Source organism: Aedes albopictus, chromosome 2 (assembly GCF_035046485.1).
Source record: "Aedes albopictus strain Foshan chromosome 2, AalbF5, whole genome shotgun sequence".
NCBI lineage: Eukaryota > Metazoa > Arthropoda > Insecta > Diptera > Culicidae > Aedes > Aedes albopictus.
The window spans coordinates 331,199,986-331,224,816 of record NC_085137.1 but is presented as its reverse complement, the minus strand read 5'-3'; the positions used below and the strand labels follow the sequence as shown (position 1 = coordinate 331,224,816).

The 24,831-nt window shown below is 40.2% G+C and overlaps 1 protein-coding gene across 1 annotated transcript; it reads left to right on the top strand.

The window, feature by feature from the left end:
- Positions 1 to 12,638: 12,638 nt before the first annotated feature.
- LOC134286711 (uncharacterized) lies at positions 12,639 to 23,620 on the top strand. The gene is made up of 3 exons (XM_062848370.1): positions 12,639 to 13,505; positions 21,671 to 22,863; positions 23,466 to 23,620. Exons 2-3 carry the CDS (start codon positions 21,678 to 21,680, stop codon positions 23,618 to 23,620), a joined length of 1,341 nt encoding a protein of 446 aa, XP_062704354.1. The 5' UTR covers positions 12,639 to 13,505; positions 21,671 to 21,677.
- The last annotated feature ends 1,211 nt before the right edge of the window (positions 23,621 to 24,831 follow it).

Sequence of the window (24,831 nt, the reverse complement as noted above, 5' to 3'; positions counted from 1 at the left end):
GGGAACAAAAAGCGTAAATTTTATTGTTCATTGAATATAATGCTTCTATATTAATCAATAAAATAAGAGCCGATGCACTTTTAAGATTCCGCTATTCACTTAAGAAAACTCATCCAACCGATTCGTTTCATTGTGAAGAAATTGCTGATACCTCATAGATTTGCAATTATTTTTTTTACATAATCAATCGAAAACACATCAAATCATTACGCACGCATTCCTTCGCGTCATGCTACGTTCGCAAGATCACACGCCTTCATTTCTATGATTGATGAGCGCAAATTGTTCTTTGCACTCCATTATATTCAATCCATCCATCTGTAACCCGTTCGGCTTCTTGTCTTCAGCACGCCAGTTTGAGTGTAACGAACGAAGAATCTACACAAGATGAGTTTGCACTTATTTTAAAATCGAGAACGCCACCTCCGAGAGAGGCATTCAATGATAACAATCATTGGGCAAAAACATAATTTTCTAGCAGTGATTGCTGATCGATGTAAAGACACTACATACTAATCGTGCGTGAAGGTTGAAGACTTTTCGGTTACTCATTCATCCCTTGGCTTACAGAATCCGCACTGAAATGTAGTACATACCAAGCTGTTGTCCGTCACAGATGTTTGGGTGTTCTATTCTCCAGAGGTTTCCAATTGTTGCTTCAATCATCAATTAGTTTAAGGTTTTTTTCTCTTGAAAATTTAAAATGATAACGACGAGAAGTGAAACAAATCGACTGTTGCTTAGAGGTTCTGAAATTTCGACGTTCTTTTCGTCATCTTCAATAATACATATATACTTCGTTTTGTTGTTTGTGTGCGTGTTTTGTTTGACTTTTGACTGCCTACAATCTTTGTATATGTCCGACATTATCGACATTATCGACGCTTTTCCGACATTATCGACGCCAGGACCTATCGTGGCGCATACATCGATTCCGACCACTATCTGGTGATGGTCAAACTGCGCCTGTCATCAACAATGTACTGTACTGGCGACCGCCACGGTACAACCTACAGTGACTAAAATATGTTACCTGAGCACGCAGAATCTTGAGGCCGTGTTGCCAGACGAGAACGAGCTTAATAAGGCCCCTCTAGACTGCTGGAGTACAGTGAAAGCAGCCATCAACGACGCAGCCGAGAGCACCATCGGGTACGTAGAATGGAATCGATGGAACGAATGGTTCGAAGAAGAGTGCAGAACGGATTTGGCGGGAAAGAACGCAGCGTGGGCGTTAATGCTGCAGCAAGGGACCCGACAGAACGTGGTACGTTACAAACAGAAGCGGAAACAGCAGACCCGCCACTTTCGGAAGAATAAGCACCGCCTTGAAAAAGCGGAGTGCGACGAAATGGAACTGCTGTGCCGTTCCTAAGATACACGGAAGTTCTACTAGAAGATCAACGCATCCCGCAACGGCTTCATGTCGCGAGCTGAAATGTGCAGGGATGGGGACGGAGGCCTCTTGGCGGACGAACGTGAGGTGATCGAATGGTGGAAGCAGCACTTCGATCAGCACCTGAACGGCGTGGAGGATGTAGGCACGGGAGACCACGACAACGGAGGAAACGACAATGCCAGTGCAGCGGAGGACGGAAATGAACTAACTCCCACGCTGAGGGAAGTTAAGGATGCCATTCACCACCTCAAAATCAACAAAGCAGCTGATGAGGATGCTATCGCAGCTGAACTCATCAAGATGGGCCCAGAAAAGTTGGTCATCTGCCTACACCGGCTGATAGTCAGGATCTGGGAAACCAAACAGCTACCGGAGGAGTGGAAGGTAGGGGTAATCTGCCTTATTCACAAGAAAGGTGACCATTTGGAATGCCAGAACTTCAGAGCGATCACCATTTTGAATGCTACCTTCAAAGTGCTATCCCAGAACATCTTACCGTCGTCTGCCACCTAAAACGAATTAGTTCGTGGGAAGTTATCAAGCCGGCTTCATCGACGGGGTGTCTACTACCTGGATAAACCTGGAAAACCGGGAATCCACAGGAAATTTTATTTAACAGGGAAAAGCATGGAATACGCAGGGAAATTTTACTCAAATAAAAAATAAAACATTAGGTCGTATGAATAAATAGTAGTGAACTTTTCTACTTGTAGATCTACTCAAAAGGAGAGTCCATAGAAATTATACTTAATTATTGGTGTGAGTAAAAAATGATCGAGTATCTAGTGTTTTCTTCTTTCGAACATGAGCTTCTACTGCTGCAGAGTGCAGGTTGTTACTGGTAGCTTGTAGTTCCATGAAGACGATGAAAATTCCTCTGAATGTTTAATGTCAACGCAACTTAAATCAAAAAGAAATCTGGATAATTGTGGATCACAAGAAGGGCTCCTAAACCTAGCAAATATTGCAGACAAGCCGACGATTCTAATAAGATACTGCAAATTCCTCGTGAACGTGGATGAACCTGGTGGTTAAAATCTATATAGAAATTTCGCTACAAGGATTTTTACGAGAAATTCCGTCAGGGTTTCATTGTGGAAATTCTGTAGAAACACCTTCTGGAATGCTTCGCAGAATTTCTCACAAAATTGATTTCGTATTTTTACGCTATTTTTCTTGGTATTCCTTTTTTAACTTTTCCCGGATAGGCATACTTCCGAATTCCTTCCTGCATTTTTTTCAGGATACCTGAATTCCGATCTATTTATCCTGGATCTTTTCACGGGAATGTTACAGAATTTCCTCCCGGTATTGCTCCCAGAGCCCCTCACGGGATTTCCCCGGAGTTTTTCCTGTGTTTTGCTCAAGAAACTTAGTAAGATTTCAACCAAAATTTATCTCGAATTCTCTATAACAATTTCTATCGGGATAATTGTCGAATTTCTCTCGGGATTTCTCTTGGAGATTTTACGCAATTCCTTCCTGTGCTTCTCTCGGGACATCCCCAGAAGATCTTCCCAGAATTTCTATCAGAGTTGCTAAATGAAAATTCTTGGAATTTCTACAAGAGTTCCTCCAAGGATTTCTAAAGGAGTTTTTCACGAGTTTTCTGCAGGAGTTCCACCTGAAATTCATTCCAAATTTTTGCCTATAATATCTTCAAAAATTGCATGTAGGCTTTGTTCGAGATTTCCTTCCTGCTTTTTTACAGGAATTCCAGCTGGGATATTTCTTAAAGGTTCTTGAACGGTTTATTTTGAAGTTTTACCGGAGATTTCTCTCAGAGTTTCTCCTGGAACTTCTCTCAGAAAGATTCCTTCCGATGTTGGTCCTGGGATGTGTCTCAAAATTTATCTGAGTTTACTCTGGACTTCCTTCTAAGATTTTTTTCCAGAGTGCCTTCTGATATTTCTTCAGGAGCTATTGCTGATATTTCTCATTGATTTGTTTCCCGTGAATTCTTTCACGGGAGCGTGAATTCTTTCAGGAGAGCGTCCAATATAGCTCTGGTCCTCACAAGTTCCTACCTCATGCTTCCACGGGTCAAGCGATGACAAAGACCGCCAGCTAAGAGTTGTGTGCTTAGCTGGTAGTGCAGCCTGGGCACTGTTGTCCTTCTGACTTCAGCTAGATTGAGGAGGTACGATCCGAGTGTCTGTTCACCAAGGAGGTGCGGCTCAAACAGCGTCTGTTCTGGCATCCAGCGGCTGAGTAAGAAACGCTGCACCACGCCCAGCTAGATCCAAGGTGGTAGCCCCATCAGCGTGGTCGTCATAGTGTTGGTTGGGACGTTAAACAGAACTGGCACGATGGCCCTCCGGCGAGACAGGAGTGTTGGCGTAGGCCCAATAAGCCACCCGTAAAAAACCCCATTGCGAATAACATAGGAGAAAATACGACTCGATACAATCGGCAAAGACCCACGCGACGAAATAAGGACTACGATTGGAAACTTGGAACATGGAATTGCAAGTCACTAGGTTTCGCAGGATGTGACAGGATAATCTACGACGAACTACATCCCCGCAACTTCGACATCGTGGCGTTGCAGGAACTTTGTTGGACTGGACAGAAAGTGTGGAAAAGCGGGCATCGAGCGGCTACCTTCTACCAAAGCTGTGGCACCACCAATGAACTGGGAACAGGATTTATAGTGTTGGGCAAGATGCGACAACGTGTGATCGGGTGGCAGCCGATCAACGCAAGGATGTGCATGTTGAGAGTTAAGGGCCGTTTCTTCAACTACAGCATCATTAACGTCCACTGCCCACACGAAGGGAGACCCGATGACGAGAAAGAAGCGTTCTACGCGCAGTTAGAGCAAACATACGATGGTTGCTCGCCGCGTGACGTGAAAATCGTTGTCGGCGACATGAACGCGCAGGTAGGAAGGGAGGAAATGTACAGACCGGTAATCGGGCGAAACAGCTTGCACGCCGTATCGAATGATAACGGCCAGCGATGCGTAAACTTTGCAGCCTCCCGTGGTATGGTAGTCCGAAGCACCTTCTTCCCCCGCAAAGATATCCACAAAGCCACCTGGAGATCACCCGACCAACAAACAGAAAACCAAATCGACCACGTTCTAATCGACGGTAAATTCTTCTCAGATATAACCAACGTCCGCACATACCGCAGTGCGAATATAGATTCGGATCACTACTTAGTCGCTGTATGCATGCGCTCAAAACTTTCGACAGTTATCACCACACGTCGAAGTCGAACGCCACGGCTCAACATCGAGCAACTTCGTAACGTAGAAGTGGCTCAAGACTACGCGCAGCAGTTAGCAGTGGCCCTACCAACGGAAGAGCAGCTTGGCGCAGCTACACTTGAAGATGGCTGGAAGGACATCCGATCCGCCATAGGTAGTACCGCGGCTACAGCACTAGGCTTCGCGACTCCGAATCACAGAAACGACTGGTACGACGGCGAATGTGAACAGTTAAAAAACGAGAAGAATGCAGCATGGGCGAGAATGCTGCAACACCGTACGAGAGCGAATGAGGCACGTTACAAACAGGCGCGGAACAGGCAGAACTCAGTCTTCCGGATGAAGAAGCGCCAGCAGGAAGAACGAGATCGCGAAGCGATGGAAGAGCTGTACCGCGCTAAGGACACACGAAAGTTCTACGAGAAGCTGAACCGCTCGCGCAGAGGCTTTGTGCCACAAGCCGACATGTGCCGAGATAATCACGGGAATATTCTCACGAGCGAGCGTGAGGTGGTCGAGAGGTGGCGGCAGCATTACGATGAGCACCTCAATGGCGACGTTGCAAGTACCGAAGGTGGCGTGGTAACAGATCTAGGAGTATGTGCACAGGACGAAAGACTTCCGGCCCCTGACCTTCAAGAGATTGAGGAGGAGGTTGGCCGGTTGAAAAACAACAAGGCCGCTGGAGCAGATCAACTACCGAGCGAGCTTCTAAAATACGGTGGAGAAGCACTGGTGAGAGCACTACACTGGGTCATTACCAAGATTTGGGAGGAGGAAGTATTACCGGAGGAATGGATGGAAGGTATCGTGTGTCCCATCTACAAAAAGGGCGACAAGTTGGATTGCGGGAACTACCGCGCGATCACACTACTGAGCGCTGCCTACAAGATACTCTCTCAAATTTTATGCCGCCGTCTATCACCGATTGCAAGAGAGTTCGTGGGGCAATATCAGGCTGGATTTATGGGTGAACGCGCTACAACGGACCAGATGTTCGCCATCCGCCAGATGTTGCAGAAATGCCGCGAATACAACGTGCCCACACATCACTTGTTCATCGATTTCAAATCGGCGTATGATACAATCGATCGAGAACAGCTATGGCAGATTATGCACGAATACGGATTCCCGGATAAACTGATACGGTTGATCAAGGCGACGATGGATCGAGTGATGTGCGTAGTTCGAGTATCAGGGACACTCTCGAGTCCCTTCGAATCTCACAGAGGGTTACGGCAAGGTGATGGTCTTTCGTGCTTGCTGTTCAACATTGCTTTGGAGGGTGTAATAAGAAGAGCGGGGATAAACACGAGTGGGACGATTTTCACGAAGTCCGTTCAGCTGCTTGGTTTCGCCGATGATATTGATATTATTGCTCGTAAATTTGAGACGATGGCGGAAACGTACATCCGACTAAAGAGTGAAGCCAAGCGATTCGGATTAGTCATTAATGTGTCGAAGACAAAGTACATGATGGCAAAGGGCTCCAAGGAGGAATCACCGCGCCCGCCACCCCGAATTCATATCGACGGTGATGAAATCGAGGCGGTTGAAGAATTCGTGTACTTGGGCTCACTGGTGACCGACGACAACGACACCAGCAGAGAAATTCAGAGGCGCATTGTGGCAGGAAATCGTGCTTACTTTGGACTCCGCAGAACTCTACGATCGAACAAAGTTCGCCGTAACACGAAGTTAACCATCTACAAAACGCTGATTAGATCGGTCGTCCTCTATGGGCACGAAACATGGACCCTACGTGCAGAGGACCAACGCGCCCTTGGAGTTTTCGAACGGAAGGTGTTGCGTACCATCTACGGCGGAGTGCAGATGGAAGACGGGACTTGGAGAAGGCGAATGAACCACGAGCTGCATCAGCTGCTAAGAGAACCAACCATCGTCCATACCGCGAAAATCGGGAGGCTACGGTGGGCGGGTCACGTCATCAGGATGTCGGATAGCAACCCGACTAAAATGGTTCTCGAAAGTCATCCGACCGGTACAAGAAGACGTGGAGCGCAGCGAGCTAGGTGGGTCGACCAAGTGGAGGACGATCTGCGGACCCTACGCAGAGTGCGGAACTGGAGACAAACAGCCATGGACCGAGTGGAATGGAGGCGGCTACTATGTACAGCAGAGGCCACCCCGGCCTTAGCCTGACCGGTAAGGTAAGTAAGAATTCTTTCAGAGCCAGGCTGTTTCTGGTAGTTGTACCAGATTTCTTGCAGTGATCTACCTGAGATTTGTTTTGCATTCTGCATTATTCCCTAAACTATTACCGGAATTATCACCGGAAATTATCCAGAGATTCTGGATATTCCTTTATTTATTTATTTTTATTTATTTCCATAACAAATCAATGTAGCTTAAGGATCATTCCTTTTAAAGCGCTACAATTAGTCACGATCAAGAAAAATAACAACTTATCTTACATTTCTACATTTCTGATTAGATATTCACTAATGTTGATTTCCCCTGCTAAACCATTTAACGCATTCTTGCTGAAAGCTACTAAAAGAATTAAGGTTTTTTAATTCGTTTGGTAGAAGATTCCAGTAAATTATGCCTCTTACAAATAGCGTATTTGCATAGTGTGCTGTATTGTGCGAGGGTGTTATGAAGTTTCTGATACGAAGGCTTTGAAAAGGATTAAGGATTTGGTGCAGATATTGTGGAGTTGAAAATCTAATTATCTTGAATAGGGTTAAACATGATCGCATCTTAAGAAATTCGTGGAATGGACATCCAATTAATTTGGATTACAGATGAGATACAGTTGAAAATCTTGACAAGTTGAAAACATAACGAACACAACAGTTAAGTGCAATTCTATGCCTATCAATTGCTCTGGCGGAAGCATTCAAAAGAAATACATCACCGTATATCAAGTGGGGTAGTAATAATGATTTGAACAGTTGCAACTTAACATTAGTAGGCAGCATATTTGAAGATAATTTCAGTAATCGCAAATCACCATAAATTTTTCCACACATGTTATTAACGTGACTGTCCCATTCCAGATTATTCTGAATTATGAAGCCTAAATTGGAAACCTTATCAACGTATTCTAATTTATCATCGCCCAAATAAAATATTGGTAGAGAGTCAATGTGGGTATGTCTGGATATGAACATTACTTTAGTTTTGGAGGCATTAATTGGTAACAAGTTTTTGTTCGCCCAACTCATGACATTTGCTAAATCAGCACTAATCAACCGGGACATCCATGAAATATTACCTTTATCTAAAGTAAAATATAATTGCACATCATCGGCAAACATGTGTATCTGACAGTACTTCAACGCGTTTGGTAAGTCATTAATAAAGCACGAGAACAATAGGGGACCAAGGATAGAACCTTGTGGTACTCCAGACATAATAGTAGATGTCTTAGAATACACTCCGTCCGCAAAAACCGTTTGGCTTCGATTTGTTAAATATGATTGCATAAGATTTACCGCTGAACGAGAAAATAAAAACTGTGAAGACAATTTCTTAAGGAGCTTTGTATGTGACACTCTATCGAAAGCTTTAGAAAAATCGATAAGAAAAAGAAACGCAACACCTTTTTTGTCAATAGCCGAATGAATGTCATTGTGTACTTTAAGGAATGCAGAAGTAGTGCTATGCTGTTTACGAAAACCTGACTGGAAAGGATGCAAAAGGCCAAAACTTTCAATATGAGCTTGGATTTGGTGTTTTAGAATTCTTTCGAATATTTTGGATATTGCGCACAAAATGCTGATTGGGCGGAGATTATCCAAGCTTAAAGTTCTAGCTTTCTTTTTTATTGGGATTACTTTAGAAGTCTTCCATGCTTGCGGAAATTCAGAAGTAGATATAATTAAATTGAAAATATAATGTATCATCGGGCAAATAGAGGGAAACAAGAGCTTTACAAACCGCAAAGGTATTTCATCTAAACCAACTGCATTAGATTTAATAGAATTGATTGCTATAATGATATCATCATGTAAAATGTAAATCATTGAAAATTTAAAACCATACTCGTTGCTAGGTGGCACCGGAAGTAGTTCCGCATCAGAGGTAAAGTTGGAACAAAAATAGTCATTGATTTCGTCATTATTATTATCAAATTTATTGGAGCAGTTAGAAGGTTTGGTAATATTCAAATTTTTAATTCTTTTTCACAGATCTTTACTAGAGTTAGACGCAGTAAAATTGTTTGATACATATCTAGTTTTAGCATTATTTATCAAACTAGTAACTTTATTACGCATTCGTTTAAATTGGTTATGGTTGAAAGCAGTTCTATCAGCAATCCAAAGACGATAAGCAATATTGCGTTCTACTATTGCACTAGCTATTTCATGATTAAACCAAGGATTCTTTTTTGGTTTGAAGGTGCGAACGGGGACGAATTCATTAAATAGCCTTATGAGCTGAATATTAAAAAAGTTCAAAGCCAAATCAGTATCGTTTATAGTGTACAGAAGGTTCCAGTTTATACTATCGAAAGCTTCAACAAGACGAGGTACGTTAATTCTACTATAGTCACGATATACACCATTAACTTCTTCTTCAACTTTGTTAACATTGATAGTGCAGAAGAGTACATCATGTTTCGAAAACGCAGGTGCAGAGACTTGATTTAGGTTCAACACAAACTCGGAGTTATTTGTTAAAACAAGATCTATCAATGAGCTACCTCCATTGAAATAATGTGTGTTTAATGAATTCAAGCATTTCAAGCCATAGTATTCAAGGCAACTTTTCAACTGTTCTGTTTTACTGTCTGTTTTGTTCCAATTTGTATTGAAATCGCCTAACAGTAAAACATTTTCATATTGCAAAGATAAATCAGCAAGTTTATTGAACATGACTCCTGAACAATCAGTTCCTGGAGGATTGTAGCAAACACCAAGCAGGAATTTATTGGAATGATGCATAATTTCGACAAAAATAAACTCAGTTCGACACGTATCACCATCTCCAAGGATTATTTCTGAAGCAGAGAGCAATCTACATTTTATAAAACTTTTATAATATATACAGACACCACCTCCACGGCTATAGATGCGATCATTTCTAACCATGTTGTACCCTTCAATTTCTATGAGGGAATCAGGAATATTATCAGTAAGCCAGGTTTCACTTAAACAGATTATGTCGATAGCACTATTGTGGAAGCACAATTTAAATTCTTCAAATTTACTTAGCTGACGCGCACAAAGGCTTTGAATATTAGGCCGTCCCTTATTCTGCAAAAATTGGAAATGTTATAAGTTCGTTGTTGGAAAATGATCGTTTTAGCTAAAAAATGATCGTGTCAAAATTTGAAGTCATTATCTCAAGGCTAAGTGGTCCCTCAAGGGGCCTAAAGTTGTCAAAAATTGTATGGAACCAAAAAAACATGAAATTTTTTTCGTCAAAAAAATACGCTATTCTACTAAAACCGGTGATTTTAGGACCCTAAAGGGCCAAAAATGTGCTTAGATTTGCGATATCTCTACTCGTTTTTGAGTTATTGACCAAAATAAGGTAAGTTTCCTTCGGAATCTGAAAAAATGGTCAAAAATGCTGATTTTTCAGTTGTTTTTTGTCAATATCTTGGAAACGAGTAGAGATATCGCAAATCTAAGCACATTTTTGGCCCTTTAGGGTCCTAAAATCACCGGTTTTAGTAGAATAGCGTATTTTTTTGTCGATAAAAATTTCATGTTTTTTTGGTCCCATACAATTTTTGACAACTTTAGGCCCCTTGAGGGACCACTTAGCCTTGAGATACGGACTTCAAATTTTGACACGATCATTTTTTAGCTAAAACGATCATTTTCCACTAACGAACTTATAACATTTCTAAAATTTGCAAAATAAGGGACGGCCTATTGAATATTTACATGGCAAACATTTAGATATTTAGAGTCCAATGCACAGTGTGGTATATAAAGTTAGGCCTATTGAATTTGTATAAGAAGCTAAAAAGTCTGTATGATTTCCCTTCGTGCATGTGCTCGAAATGAGTCTGTTGATGACGAACTTGACGGTCTAGCAAAAGCTTTCCCGCAAGCTGCTGTCAACTTCGATAGGGCACTTGCTGGCTTTGTTTAGTGTGCCCAACAGACCCTTTGATTTTGCTGGTAACGCTTTGTTATGAGAATCGCGTTACGAAACGTTTCCCAGCAAAATCAAATGGGTCTGTTGGGCACACTAAACAAAGCCAGCAAGTGCCCTATTGAACCGGTTCGAGCATATGCGCCCACGGCGACGGCGCTCGTGTGTGTTGGTGAGATGTATGCTTTGGTTGGCGCGCGCAGCCCAGAGACACACAATCCGTCAGCATCGCTGCGTAGGGTGAGCATGAAATATGAATGGCGAATGCGAGAGTGAGACAGATGTTCTAACGAAGAGAGCTGCGAAGCGGGATAAGGTATCGCACTGGTGAAAGAGTGTGTGCGTGTTCGTGAGGTACACCCGCGTTGTTGGGTTGGCGGTCATTCGTTCGAAACGGAGCTATCAGTTTGTGAACGACTTTTGCGGTGAATGGTCACCACTATATTATATATGGAAAAAGGGATTGGAATTCTTGTAGAATTCAATTCCTAGCGTCGGTTACCACAATTTATATACACATTTTATTATTATATATACATTTATATGACTTTACTTAATAGCTTTTTTGAAAACCGTAATTTTTTAAAACATTTTTTTTTCATTGTAACCTATTTTTCTCCAGAACAACCCACTGTGCACTAGGTAGCATTTTCAGTCAGCTATAACATAAGGATAATAAAAAAAATATTGACATGTCACTTTTGAGGGAAAATCTATATTTTAGGTCAAATCACAAAAACCAAACATATTTTTTTACCGTGCATATTTTCTCCATATAGCACCAACAATTGTCTAAAACTTCGCCGAAGACACCAAACCGATCGGACAAACCGTTTTCGAGATACAATTTTTTGAAGATATCATGTGCATTTTTCATAGGCCCTTCTCATAAGTAAGGCTAGATTCAAAATGGCGAACCAAGTATGCAAAACGGCGTTTTTCTCCCCCAAAGACTTGTATGCAAGGTTTCATCCAAATAAAGATATATGAAAATTACTCGTTGCTGAAATGATATGGAACCGCTCAGTTCGCCAATTTTATATAAACTAAAGCTAAACATATATTAATATCTACATCCTTTCTCTCTCCTACTCTCTCTTAATAAAATCCCCATATCTACTTTATTCAAAGTCTTATTTAAGTAAACATACATCTCTCTCTATAAAAATGTAAGCCAAAATCTGGAAAAACGGAAAAATCACTTCCGAGCGTACTTTATTTATATCGCAAAAAAAAACATGTGTTTAATTTCCAGTGCATGTTTGTACAGTAATTTTAATGACACCCCTAGTCTATCAAAAGGCCTCTTAAAAGACTTTTCATCTGGCAATTCCGAACTTTGCTTTTGATCGTAAACAAAATGATAAACGTCAAACTGCAAAACTGCATGAAATTGCAAAAAGTGTCTCCACATCCAAAAAGAAAAAAAAAAACTCGCTGCCAACTCCAACAAAAGAAATTTGATGCTCCCACCAATCCTGCGGCCCACGTCTGGAATCCGAACATCGGCACACCTGTAAGGCACCAATCCAGTAAACAACGCTTGAATCAAAGGAAGGGCGGCCCGCAGAATTAGCACGATATCGAAAGCAAGCCCAGCAAACCTTCCGAGCCTGCGTCGCGCACCTCGAACGTTCCTTCTGGCATTCAGCACGAAACACACCCGCCAATTGCAAATGCAACAACACAGCTACGTTCATGTGCCCGACCATTCCGCCGAGCTCCCCAGGAAAAAACGTTCGAAGCTTGATCGCAGAAAACAGAGGACTCAATATCCTATCGTTCAATGAACGACAGAGCAGAAAATGACCTGTTGTATGAAGACCGAAACTAGTTCCAGGTCAGGATCGTAATTGTATGATGATGTAAACGGATATATTGTTATCATGGACTAAGGTACAACATTAAAGACTTGCGATTGAATATATATATATATACTGTAAGTATTGTTAGATATACAGTTATGGACATCCCTAGGCTCTACCCACGATGTTCAGGTATCCGCCTATCGTGGACTAGATGCTGACAAAGCAGTATCACCCTTGGAGACACTGAGCATAACCCCCATACCAGAATACCCTTTGGACTCCGAGCATATTGATGGCACGATAAATCGATACCGGCGCACAGTAACACCGACCATCCAACGCAACCCAGAACAACCAGGCCAGTTGCCATCCGGTGAACTTTTGCTGACATCGAGAAAGCATCGAACTCAATCGGAGGACACAGGTGTGCCCTCGGTCTGGTCTGGCTCGATCAGGCAGTCGGAAGTGAACGTCTGAATCGATAGGTCTAATAGAAACGAAGTAATCAGTTGAAAGCCCTTCTGGCCCAGAATAAGTGTTAGGAAGTGTGAAATGTAAAATTATAAATAAGAATATAATAAAAGTGATGGGATTAGTGTTAATTGGTGAAACAAGTAGTTTTTTAAAAACCTTAATGTGAAGTCCCGTCCATTTTTGGCGCAGTCGTACGGAACACTCTACGTGCAGTGCTAGTTTTTGGAAGACAATCTAGTGACAAAACCCGATCCGTGGTAATTGGACAGTAGTGCGAAAACCGAAAATTAGTGTCGAATTGACGACATCGGACGTGCCGGTAACCAAGGACTAAAAGTGTAACTGACTTGCGCAGGATTCAGCATTAAGTAGACGCTTAGCCCAACCCGTGGCGAAGCAAGAAACTAGTGACTATCTCCAGCGATCATCAGGAACCAGGCTCTTGGAAACCATCCCTCAACCCGTAGGTGATTTGCGCCGCCCGACACGAAAACTGCATCGGTGGGTTTCAACCCTTTAAGAGTGTCGAACCGTGAGTAAACAACTTTTCTTTTCCCAACCTCTCTATCATTTTGTATGCGTAGATTTAATCCCGTTCCTAAAGTTAAGCCTCTCAGGTACCACGAAAGAAACATGCACAGTATTAAAAATCCATGTAAATTTAAGCTACATCTAATGCACATAAAGGGAATGCCAAGAATAGCACAAAATTCCGCTAGAATTGAAATTTAATTGCCTTATTTGAGTTGCACCTGTAAATTTTAAGCATCGTGTAAATTTCCTCTGTTGCGTGTTTTGGTTGGTTATCTGTTCTCAATTTGAGAAAAAAATGAAGCAGAAAATAAAACCAAGGCGGAGCTGAAACTTGTGAGAACTTGGGGACAGTCAAATAATTACCATTCTTAGGGAAAATCTTTCACTGATGAAGAAAAACAGTGATTGTGCTGGACAAATGGTTTAATTTATTTTGATTCGAATATATTGTGCATCACGTCCACTACACTGATTTGCAATCATCTTGTCCTGGGTAACCACCACAATTGATGCTGTCAAGATACTTGCGTCGCCAACATTTGTTTACACTTCCTCTTGAACTAAATACAATGAACAGTTTGTTCTTATAAATATCATTAACGATTACACACATCTCGTTTTAACAACACTTGTTTCTTTTTGAATTAAACTGAACTTCAAGAACAATCTAAATTTTTACGTTTCACTCCGCGCGAATGCAAATACACACTTGTCAATATGGCTGACTGCTGCTTCGGTGCTCGCGCTAGAGCCGACAGTGAACACACGCAAATCGTGTAAATTTCAGACAGCGTTTGTTTGAGTTTCAAAGGGCAGCATGAAACATAAGTGATACCGTAATTTCGGGTGAAATTGATCACTTTTTGCAGTATTTTGCGTCTAATTGTTGAATGTTTGTCGATATGGTTAAATTCAATGCTTTAAAACAAGTACGACCATGGGTTTCATCAATTAACGAGGTTGAAACTTTTACAGCAAATTATTTTATTATAATAAATATCATTTAAAATAAAAAATCAAAAATTTTAGTTTCGGGGTGAAATTGATCAGTCAATGAAATGCCTTTGTAAATGCTGAAAATTATTTTTCTATCTAAATTAACCACCCTAGAATGCGAAAAGCTATGCAAAACTGTTAAAAGTTTACTAAATTTTTAATTATTTAACTTTAAAGTTTAATAAATCGAAAGAAAACGCCTAAAAGTATGCAATTTTCTCACTAATTATGTGTAACAATATTCTACTTCCGAAAAAGTGCAATTTTATGCATAAATTACAATATTTATAGAACTTTTAATGACGAAATCGGGTTTAGCGAATACTTGGCAGCTATAAACATTCATTCGAATATTCATTACATGTGTGATACAACTACGGTAACAAAAGTTTGGAAGTGTCTATGAAAATCGCCTAACACGCAGTTTCGGAAAATATTGACTTTAATATCGAAATATGTAACTAATTGACTGTAAAACATGTAAACTCATCATTCAATAACCTTTGAGCAAGGTGATGGCCATTTTCCACAAATTGTTTAAAGCTTAAAGCGATATTTTTAACAAATAAAAATGGACCTCTCGTCGATCAATTTCACCCCACTGATCAATTTCACCCGAAATCACGGTACTTGATTTAACTTCACTGAATTATTCGGAGAGAAGCACGTGCACGACAAATCGTATATGTTTACGTTAGTTTTTTGATTACACGATGCAACTTTCTATGATATTCGTGATTCCGGCTTGCTTAAATTTAAGATTTTTTTTCTGTGTGGAACAAGTTAATTTGCAGGCAATATTTGACCAAATACAAAACTTGGAGCACAGACTTGGTGCTCTTCAAGTCGAAAACAATAATTTACAGCAGCAACAGCAACAGTTGCAACAACAGCGGCAAGCCCCCGTCGTGGAGGACCGTCGCACGGACTTCTTTCGAATTCCAGACCCCATAAGAATGATCCCATCATTCGACGGGAATAAAAGACAGCTCAGTCATTGGCTTGATACAGCAAGACGAGCTTTGAATTTATGCCGACCACACGTCGCACCGGATTTATTTGCCGTGTACGAACAAGCGGTGATCAACAAAATCGAGGGCAAAGCCCGCGATATGATATGTGTAAACGGAAACCCCACTACCTTCGACGAAGTAGCGGAAATCCTACAAAGTGTCTACGGTGATCGCAATAATATTGCTACATACCAGACACAATTATGGTCACTTAAAATGACCGAATCATTACATATTTACTATAAGAAAACAAAGGAAATAATGGTTAATATGAAGTCTTTGGCAAAGCAGAATCCAACTTATGCAAACCATTGGGACGCTATTAATCATTTCCTTGAACAAGAATGTTTAGCAGCATTTATTAACGGCCTTAGTAAACCCTACTTTGGGTATGCTCAAACAGCACAACCCAGTGATTTGGAGAATGCATACGCATTCCTGTGTCGGTTCCAAAACGCTGAGAAGAAGAAGTCCCACACACAAGCTGCATTCGACCAACAGCCCCATGGTAGCAAAAATTTCAAATCTTCCAATAAACCATTTAGCAAGCAATCAGACACCCCATTTACACGACACAAACCGCTATCCGACAGACAGAAAATGACACCCATGGAAGTAGACCCGTCGTTACGTTCCAGAGTTTACAATCATGACGCTGAACAGAAAAACGACGACGAAACACATGACACACATAGCGAAGACGATAGTGAAGACGAAGTCAGTGAACAAAGTGTAAATTTTCAGATAGGCCTCGATCCGAGATCGTCGACTTAAATGCAATCAACGGACTTCCCTACGTAATAATAAACATTTGTGGTAAGGACGCAAAAATACTTGTGGATAGTGGATCAAACAAAAATTTCATTTCGCCCAGCCTGATTCCAAAATCAAAACAGCTAAAATGCAAAACCCTCAAAATTTCTAATAGCTCAGGACGGCATGCGGCCGATCAAAAATTCATCACGACAATTTTTGGCCTCAAGCAAAAAGTTACCTTCTACCTTTTAAATTTCCACAATTTTTTTGACAGAATCATTGGATACGAAACCCTCTCCGACATCGAAGCACTGATCGACGTGAACAACCACAAAATAATCCTTCCCCACAAAACAATCCCGATGCAAATTAGGAAATTAGGCCCTTCGCAGATTACGCTGACAGAGAACTCTACGCGAATGATCAAACTACCCGTGTTACAGAATAATGGCAACGTTTACCTCCCTAACGACTTACAAATTGCCAACGCTGTAATCCCTTCTGGGTTGTACCAAGCAGAAAATGGTTTTGTAAACGCTCCAATAAGAAACTTTGGCAAATCTGTCACCTTCCATTGGACAAAGCCAGCAAAAACTATTCAAGTAGCAGAAGTTAACAATATGAATTCACATCATTCTTATCAAGCGTCCCACATACCCCCTTCTGAATTGGAAACAATGATTAGAACCAAACATCTCAACAACGAAGAAAAATCTGCATTACTGAAAATCCTTTCTAAAAATTCCAAAAAAACTGGATGCAAGCGGAAAAAAGAAATGGCGTGTCGTCATAGACTACCGCAAATTAAATGAAAAGACTGTCGATGATAAATTCCCCATCCCGCGAATTGAAGAAATCCTTGACAGGCTCGGCCGTAGTACCTATTTTACTACACTGGATCTTAAATCTGGATTCCACCAGATTGAGGTACATCCAAAAGACAGGCCGAAAACTGCTTTCGGTACAGAGAAAGGGCACTTCGAATTCATTCGCATGCCCTTTGGATTAAAAAACGCGCCAGCAACTTTTCAGCGCGTAATGAACCACATTCTCGGAAATCTCATTGGAAATTGTTGCCTAGTTTACCTAGACGACATTATTATTTTTGGTAGCTCGTTACAGCACCACATCGATAACCTTAACAAAGTGCTTCAACGGCTTGCTCAAGCCAACCTTAAAATTCAATTTGACAAATGTGAATTTCTTCAGAAACAATGTGAATTTTTGGGGCACATAGTAACCCAAGATGGCATTAAACCCAATCCAAATAAAATTGAAAAAATCCTTAATTGGCCAATCCCAAAAACAACTACTCAAATCAAAGGCTTCCTAGGACTTCTTGGATACTACAGAAAATTTATTCGAGATTTTGCAAAATTAACGAAACCTCTAACCAGGTGCTTGAAAAAAGATACAAAAATTGTCCACAACGAAGAATTTATTAGTTGTTTTAATGATTGCAAACAGTTACTAACGAGCGACCCTATTCTAAAATACCCCGACTTCAATGGAAAATTCATTCTTGAAACTGACGCAAGCGACTTTGCTTTAGGAGCCGTTTTGTCTCAGAAATTCGAAGATGGCAAAGAGCATCCTGTTGCATATGCCTCTAGAACGCTGAATCAAGCAGAATGCAACTATTCTGCCACGGAAAAAGAATTGTTGGCCATTGTATGGGCAACGAAACATTTTAGACCATATATTTACGGAACCTCTTTCGAAATTCGAACCGACCACAAACCACTTGTGTGGCTCCGGCAGAAAAATGATCTGAACAGGAGACTTTTACACTGGAAACTAGCTCTCGAAGAGCTCGAATTTGAAATCAAGTATAAGAAAGGTACTCTAAACGCTAATGCAGATGCACTGTCTCGTATTAACCCTGAGGATAAAACAGAAGTAAACGCCAACTCTACCTCCAGCGATGACATGACACAACACTCCGCGGACACTGACGATAACGACTTCATCCCGTCAACGGAAAGACCCCTTAACGGATTTGGAAATCAGATTGTACTTTTAGAGACAGATGAAGATAGTCGTGAATCCTTGACCCCATTTAAAAACTTCCACAGAATAACTATAAAGAAGGTAAGGTACCCCGGGGCAAGTGAGAATCGGGGGCAAGTGAGACCTATAGCTGGTATTTTTTTTATTATTTATTTTTAAGACTAACATTCTTCATGGAAAACATAGGTATCACACCTACGGATACTTTAAATACAAAAAATGTTATTGTTTCAACCATAAAGAGACCATATACGTTATTGTTGTTTATATGTAATTTTCAATTCACTAGGTGAGATTGACGTGCTCTACTACATTCGTCGTTTAAAAATAGATTTGTTATTCTACAAATACTTTTTCGGTTTCAGGATAGTATTTGGAGTTCTTGCAAATGATTTCAAGCGAAAAAGCTGTATTTTATTTTTATTTTTTACCTTTAGTTAAGTGTCCTCACTTGCCCCAGTGCATTTCGCTATCTGGGGTAAGTGGGACCTATGAGAATAAACAAACACAATTTTATGGGTTCATCTCGCCTTGTCCAGCCTAAGATGAAATTAGCACGAAAGTCAATAATAATTGCCGTGTTAAGTAATCTACTGTTGAATTATACTTTATTACCTTTGTTTAAATGATAAATTCTTGTTAAAAATTGTAAAACCTTGGGTAAAACAAAAAAAAACCAAAAGCATATATTTTTTTATGTTTTTCTCTAAATATCTTCCATTATTTTTTCACTTTACGCTGCATAATGAATTCTTTTGAGCATTCAGGAACCGTTCATAGAAAAATAAAATAGGGAAATGACCTTTTTAAAACTCATGATTTAATAAAAATATTATTTAATGATCGTAAGATTATGTAAGGGAGAAAAGATATTACTGGAAATCTCGAAACCCCAGATTTACTTTTGGTGAGATTCATCAACTATAAAATATGAAGCCAAGTTTCGAAATCTTTTGTCTATTCACTTTACGGCGCTTTTTGTAAAGAAAAAACAATTTATTTTGCATGAGCTGATTCAAGTTTTTTGCATGAGTTGATTCAAGTTTTTTTCCCCAGCGACTTTTTATGTGTTACGTAATTTATGCACGATACCTTAAACCTCTTCTTATTTTAATCTCTAAACATAGTCATTCATATAAGGGATTTATGATTTATGTTACCTTATTTGTTGCAACTTATATTAAACCCTTGGAAGAAAAACCCACAAGTCCCACTTGCCCCGTGAAATGCAGTAAATGAAGATCTGCTTCACTTTTCATTATGATGATGATGATGATGATTGTGTACCCACCATCAGCGCAAGGATTACCTATGGCTGCAGAGTCATACCGGAACGGAATGATCTAGGTACCTGATGGTTTGTTGTAGCAGGGTAAGCTAAATTCACTGGAGACCTTCGGAAAACAACATGATAATTGTTATCTCGTGACAAAGTCTGGCCACCCCACGAACATTTGCCCGGAAACCAGTTCATTTAACTTCCTTAGGCTACCCCTCCGAAATCCCCATATATGTCATGTTCAAATATAAAAAGTAATAAGGAACGAACTCACCGGGTAATCCTTCACACCGCTCGTTGATTCTCCGATCATCCATCGAAGAATCCGAAAAAAATACATAAGCGAGAATACCCGACGCACTGAAAAACAATCTCTTGGATACTAGCATTTCCGAACTCGGAATAACGACGAACACGAGCACCACGATGCGGGCAATGTGGTCTCTTGCCACCGAGCCATCGTCGATCGTTTACACAAAGTGCGAACAAAAAACACAAAGAAAAATACGAAAACGCGGGAACGACGAAATGCGGCAAGTTTCACCCTCCGCGCCCTGCTTGTCACTGACGACCGACGACCGTTCACTCTTCCATCAGCGTTCCACCCAAGTACGAACGAAAACACAAAGAAAAATACGAAAACGCGGGAACGACGAAATGCGGCATGTTTCAGCCTCCGCGCCCTGCTTGTCACTGCTTCACTTTTCATTATATGCATAATATAAGGAAAGTAAAAATTTTGAAACAGTTGTAATGCACGTTAATCAGTACAAATATACCAACAACGTATTTTGGGTTCATTGGAATTATTAAAAAAAATATGTTTTGAAATTTTTGGCATGACAAAACCAAATTAGCATTTTTTTAGGTCCCACTTGCCCCGGGGTACCTTACATTTTGGTCCAGCAGCCCTGATCAATATTCTTAAGGAATACGCTTCGACGAAATGCGCTACCGGTCTTTATTGTAGCGAAAGTATCCTTAATAGGCTGCAAACTATTTATAAAACTTACTTTTCAAGAGCAAAATCATTAAAAATTTTCTGGACACAAAGATTGTTAGAAGACGTAACAGATGAGCTTGAACAGGACCTGATCATCGAACGGCAACACAACGCGAACCACAGAGGTATCATTGAGACAAAGGCACACATCTCAAGAAGGTACTTTTTCCCAGGAATGAAGAGCAAAATTTCAAAGTTTATCAACATCTGCAAACTTTGTCAAAAGGCTAAGTATGAAAGGCGACCATATAAACAAAAATTCCAATTAACAGCAACACCATCCAGGCCGTTGCAAATTGTTCATATGGATATATTTATAATCAGAAATAGAAATTATCTAACACTTTGTGATAAGTTCTCCAGACTAACAATGGCTATCCCAATTAAAACACGGAATACTATACACATTCTAAGAGCACTAACCCACTTCTTCGCTAACGTTGGAAAACCTTCCTTTCTCGTCATGGATCAGGAAGCATCATTTACCTCAACAACAGTTAAAGAATTCCTTGAGGAAAACGATGTAGAGTACCATTATACGAGTGTTGGACAATCCTCTTCGAATGGTACTGTGGAAATCGTCCATAGGACTATTAGAGAATTGCACAACATCTTAAGTATGAAGGATTCAACTAAAGATTTGTCCGAAACGGCAAAAATTAATCTTGCAGTTTCCATATATAATGACTCAATACACTCTCAAACAAAGTTAACTCCAAAAGAGTTATTTTTTGGCTTCAGAAACGAGGACCCTGTCCCCGAAGATCTCGATGAAAGAATAAGACTGAAGGAGTAATTTTACAGGATTTTGTCTCAAAAACAATTAGAGAAAAAACGTTCAGACTTAGAAAAACTGAACATAAACAGAGAAGATCCTGAAAACTTCCTTCCAAATGAAACGGTCTTCGAAAGAAAAAGGAATAACTTGAAGCACCAAGAGAGGTATAGAGAAATACAAGTCAAAGATAATTTAGAGTCAAATATAATCGACGAGAATGGGAGAAAAGTCCACAAAACAAAATTAAAACGTAAACGTAAAACTTAATTTCGACGTAGAACTAATTGCACCTTTTTGTCTTCTTTCCCTTCTTCTCCTGTCATTTCAGCTCGAAGATGACACACAAACACCCGATACTTTTTTGTCTTACAATTATGATGTTTTTCAATCCTATTTACTCTGCTTACTTGGAAATCCTTGAACTTAATGAAAATCCCGGTATAGTTGCGTTCAAGACTAATTCAGTCTTTATAAAAGAAGGATCTCACACACTATTCCATAGATTTAATTTATTTTCCTTTACCGTCGTTCTCAAGCAGTATGAATCCATTATTTTGAACATTGAAGAAAACCCAAAGATAGCAGAACTAGTTAAAATTCTTAAACAAAAGCAGAGTCAGGCTTATTTTATCCTTGAAAATTTAACCGCTAGAAGTAGAAAAACAAAACGATCTCTTAATTTTCTTGGGTCTACCTTAAAAATGATTACAGGGAATCTCGATAATGAAGATTTGTTAAAAATAGAAAACCAACTTGAAATTCTTAAAAATTCAAATAACCTTTTAGTAACAGAGAATAATGAACAAATTCAAATTAATAAATTGTTTGAGGAAAGGATTAACAATATTACTAAACAAGCTTATAGACAGTCTAGGGAAATAAATAGCATCATTAAACAGACAAGACTGAGCTTAGACAGACCTGTCGAATGGGAACATCTCCTGCACCTACACAACATCATCTTCAACATCGACATGATCAACCAGCAGCTGTCTACAATTTTCGAGGCCATTCAGTTGTCCAAGTTGGGTTTAATTTCAAAGGCTTTCTTACAACCATCAGAGCTAGAATTTGCAACGAATCTGTTGGAGTCACAAGGCGTTGTGATTAACAGCTATGACCAAGTTTATGAGTTTTTGGAACCCATAGCATTCCACAATAACTCAGACATAATCCTACTCATAAAAATTCCTAAATTCAGGCAAGGAGAATTTGTGCAACTCCAAATAGAAGCCATTCCACGACAGTTTAAAATCATACCGATAAATGCAACAAAAGCCATTGTTGGTAACAATGAGTTTTACCTAATTTCCCATCCATGCATGAACATCGAGCATAGCATCATCTGCGACGTCCAGAACTTGTATAACACTTCAAATGACGGATGCTTACATGAGTTACTAAGAGGAAATACGGGTAACTGTACCTTCATTAGATCTCCAATGAAACCTGACACAAAGGAAATCGAGAATCTCGGACTGTTAGTTAAAATCTCTGTTGATCCGACTTCGATGCAAAATAGTTGTGGATATGGTCCGAGGAATTTAACAGGAACGTTTCTCATATCATTTAGAGATTGTTCCATCACCCTCAACGGAAAAACCTTTACCAGCAAAACATTCAGAGGAGAATCCAGACCTGTCATCTTACCCCTACATTCAGTTAGCGTAGATGAGTCACAGACAGAACCAGAATCCATTGACTATATGGAACAACTGCACATTAGGAATCGTCATAAGCTGGAGCACTTAGAAACAGCAAACAAAAGGACTAAAGTGCTCAACATAGTAGGAATAGTTCTCATCACATGCTTCGTAGCAGTAATTTTCGCTTTTCTTACGAGAGAAGTTCGTAAACTCAAAATGAAGCTGACAATACGGATCCCTGCAAACAATGCGTTGGAAAGCCCTCAAACAGTATTGAACCGAGACGGTTCAAACTAAGGCGGGGGAAGTTATGGACATCCCTAGGCTCTACCCACGATGTTCAGGTATCCGCCTATCGTGGACTAGATGCTGACAAAGCAGTATCACCCTTGGAGACACTGAGCATAACCCCCATACCAGAATACCCTTTGGACTCCGAGCATATTGATGACACGATAAATCGATACCGGCGCACAGTAACACCGACCATCCAACGCAACCCAGAACAACCAGGCCAGTTGCCATCCGGTGAACTTTTGCTGACATCGAGAAAGCATCGAACTCAATCGGAGGACACAGGTGTGCCCTCGGTCTGGTCTGGCTCGATCAGGCAGTCGGAAGTGAACGTCTGAATCGATAGGTCTAATAGAAACGAAGTAATCAGTTGAAAGCCCTTCTGGCCCAGAATAAGTGTTAGGAAGTGTGAAATGTAAAATTATAAATAAGAATATAATAAAAGTGATGGGATTAGTGTTAATTGGTGAAACAAGTAGTTTTTTAAAAACCTTAATGTGAAGTCCCGTCCATTTTTATACTTCATTAGTATGTAAACGATGTTAGTTAAGTTGAATTCATTTAAAAAATACGTTTTATGTTGGTGGGTATCTGCCGAGGTTTCTGCCGCCTTACTGGAAGATGTAGTACAGACATATATATATTATTATATATACATTTTATAAAACTTTTATAATATATACAGACACCACCTCCACGGCTATAGATGCGATCATTTCTAACCATGTTGTACCCTTCAATTTCTATGAGGGAATCAGGAATATTATCAGTAAGCCAGGTTTCACTTAAACAGATTATGTCGATAGCACTATTGTGGAAGCACAATTTAAATTCTTCAAATTTACTTAGCTGACGCGCACAAAGGCTTTGAATATTTACATGGCAAACATTTAGATATTTAGAGTCCAATGCACAGCTCATTACAACACGTGGAATACACACATTTGTAGAGGCATTACTGAAATTCTCACCCGACATCGTGATAGAGTAACAACAGCTTCAAACAGCACGAACACTCTAAACAGCCCAACCCAAGGAAATCAACTATTAAATTAAGGTGAAACGGGACGCCGTGTTATTTTTCCTATCTTGCCTCTCTTTTTAACAATTTGCCTCGCGATTTTGAAGATGGTAATCTCGAGTTCTGTCGCACTGAAGATGCTGAAAAACAATCAGCATATGCACTGCAAGTGAGCATACACAGTGATAGGTTTTTGTTGCAAAATATGAAGTAGAATCTGAGATTACCATCTTAGTAGCAACAGAGCAATGGCGGATATTTCCCCGACCGTCCCGTCCGCCCTTAAGTAATGAGTAATGAATAATTTCACAATCATCCAAAAGTTCATTCATCATTTATCGAAGATCATTTTTGTAGTGAATCTACCGAAGATCGGACTCAATATCTTATCTTAACATAAGCATCACCAACAGCAGCATCCAGCACCAGCACCAAGCAGCATCCAGCAACAACAGCAGCATGATCAGGAACGTTGCGGTCCAAAAACAGTCTTACTTTTAGGAAGGAAGATAAGATGGAAAACTCAAG

Bases quoted from the DNA above. Each gene is read 5' to 3' on its own strand.
- LOC134286711 (XM_062848370.1), top strand. From the start codon at position 21,678: ATGACACACAAACACCCGATACTTTTTTGTCTTACAATTATGATGTTT. The intron at 22,864-23,465 runs GTTGTGGATATG...ACCGGCGCACAG, and splicing joins TCCGACTTCGATGCAAAATA to TAACACCGACCATCCAACGC.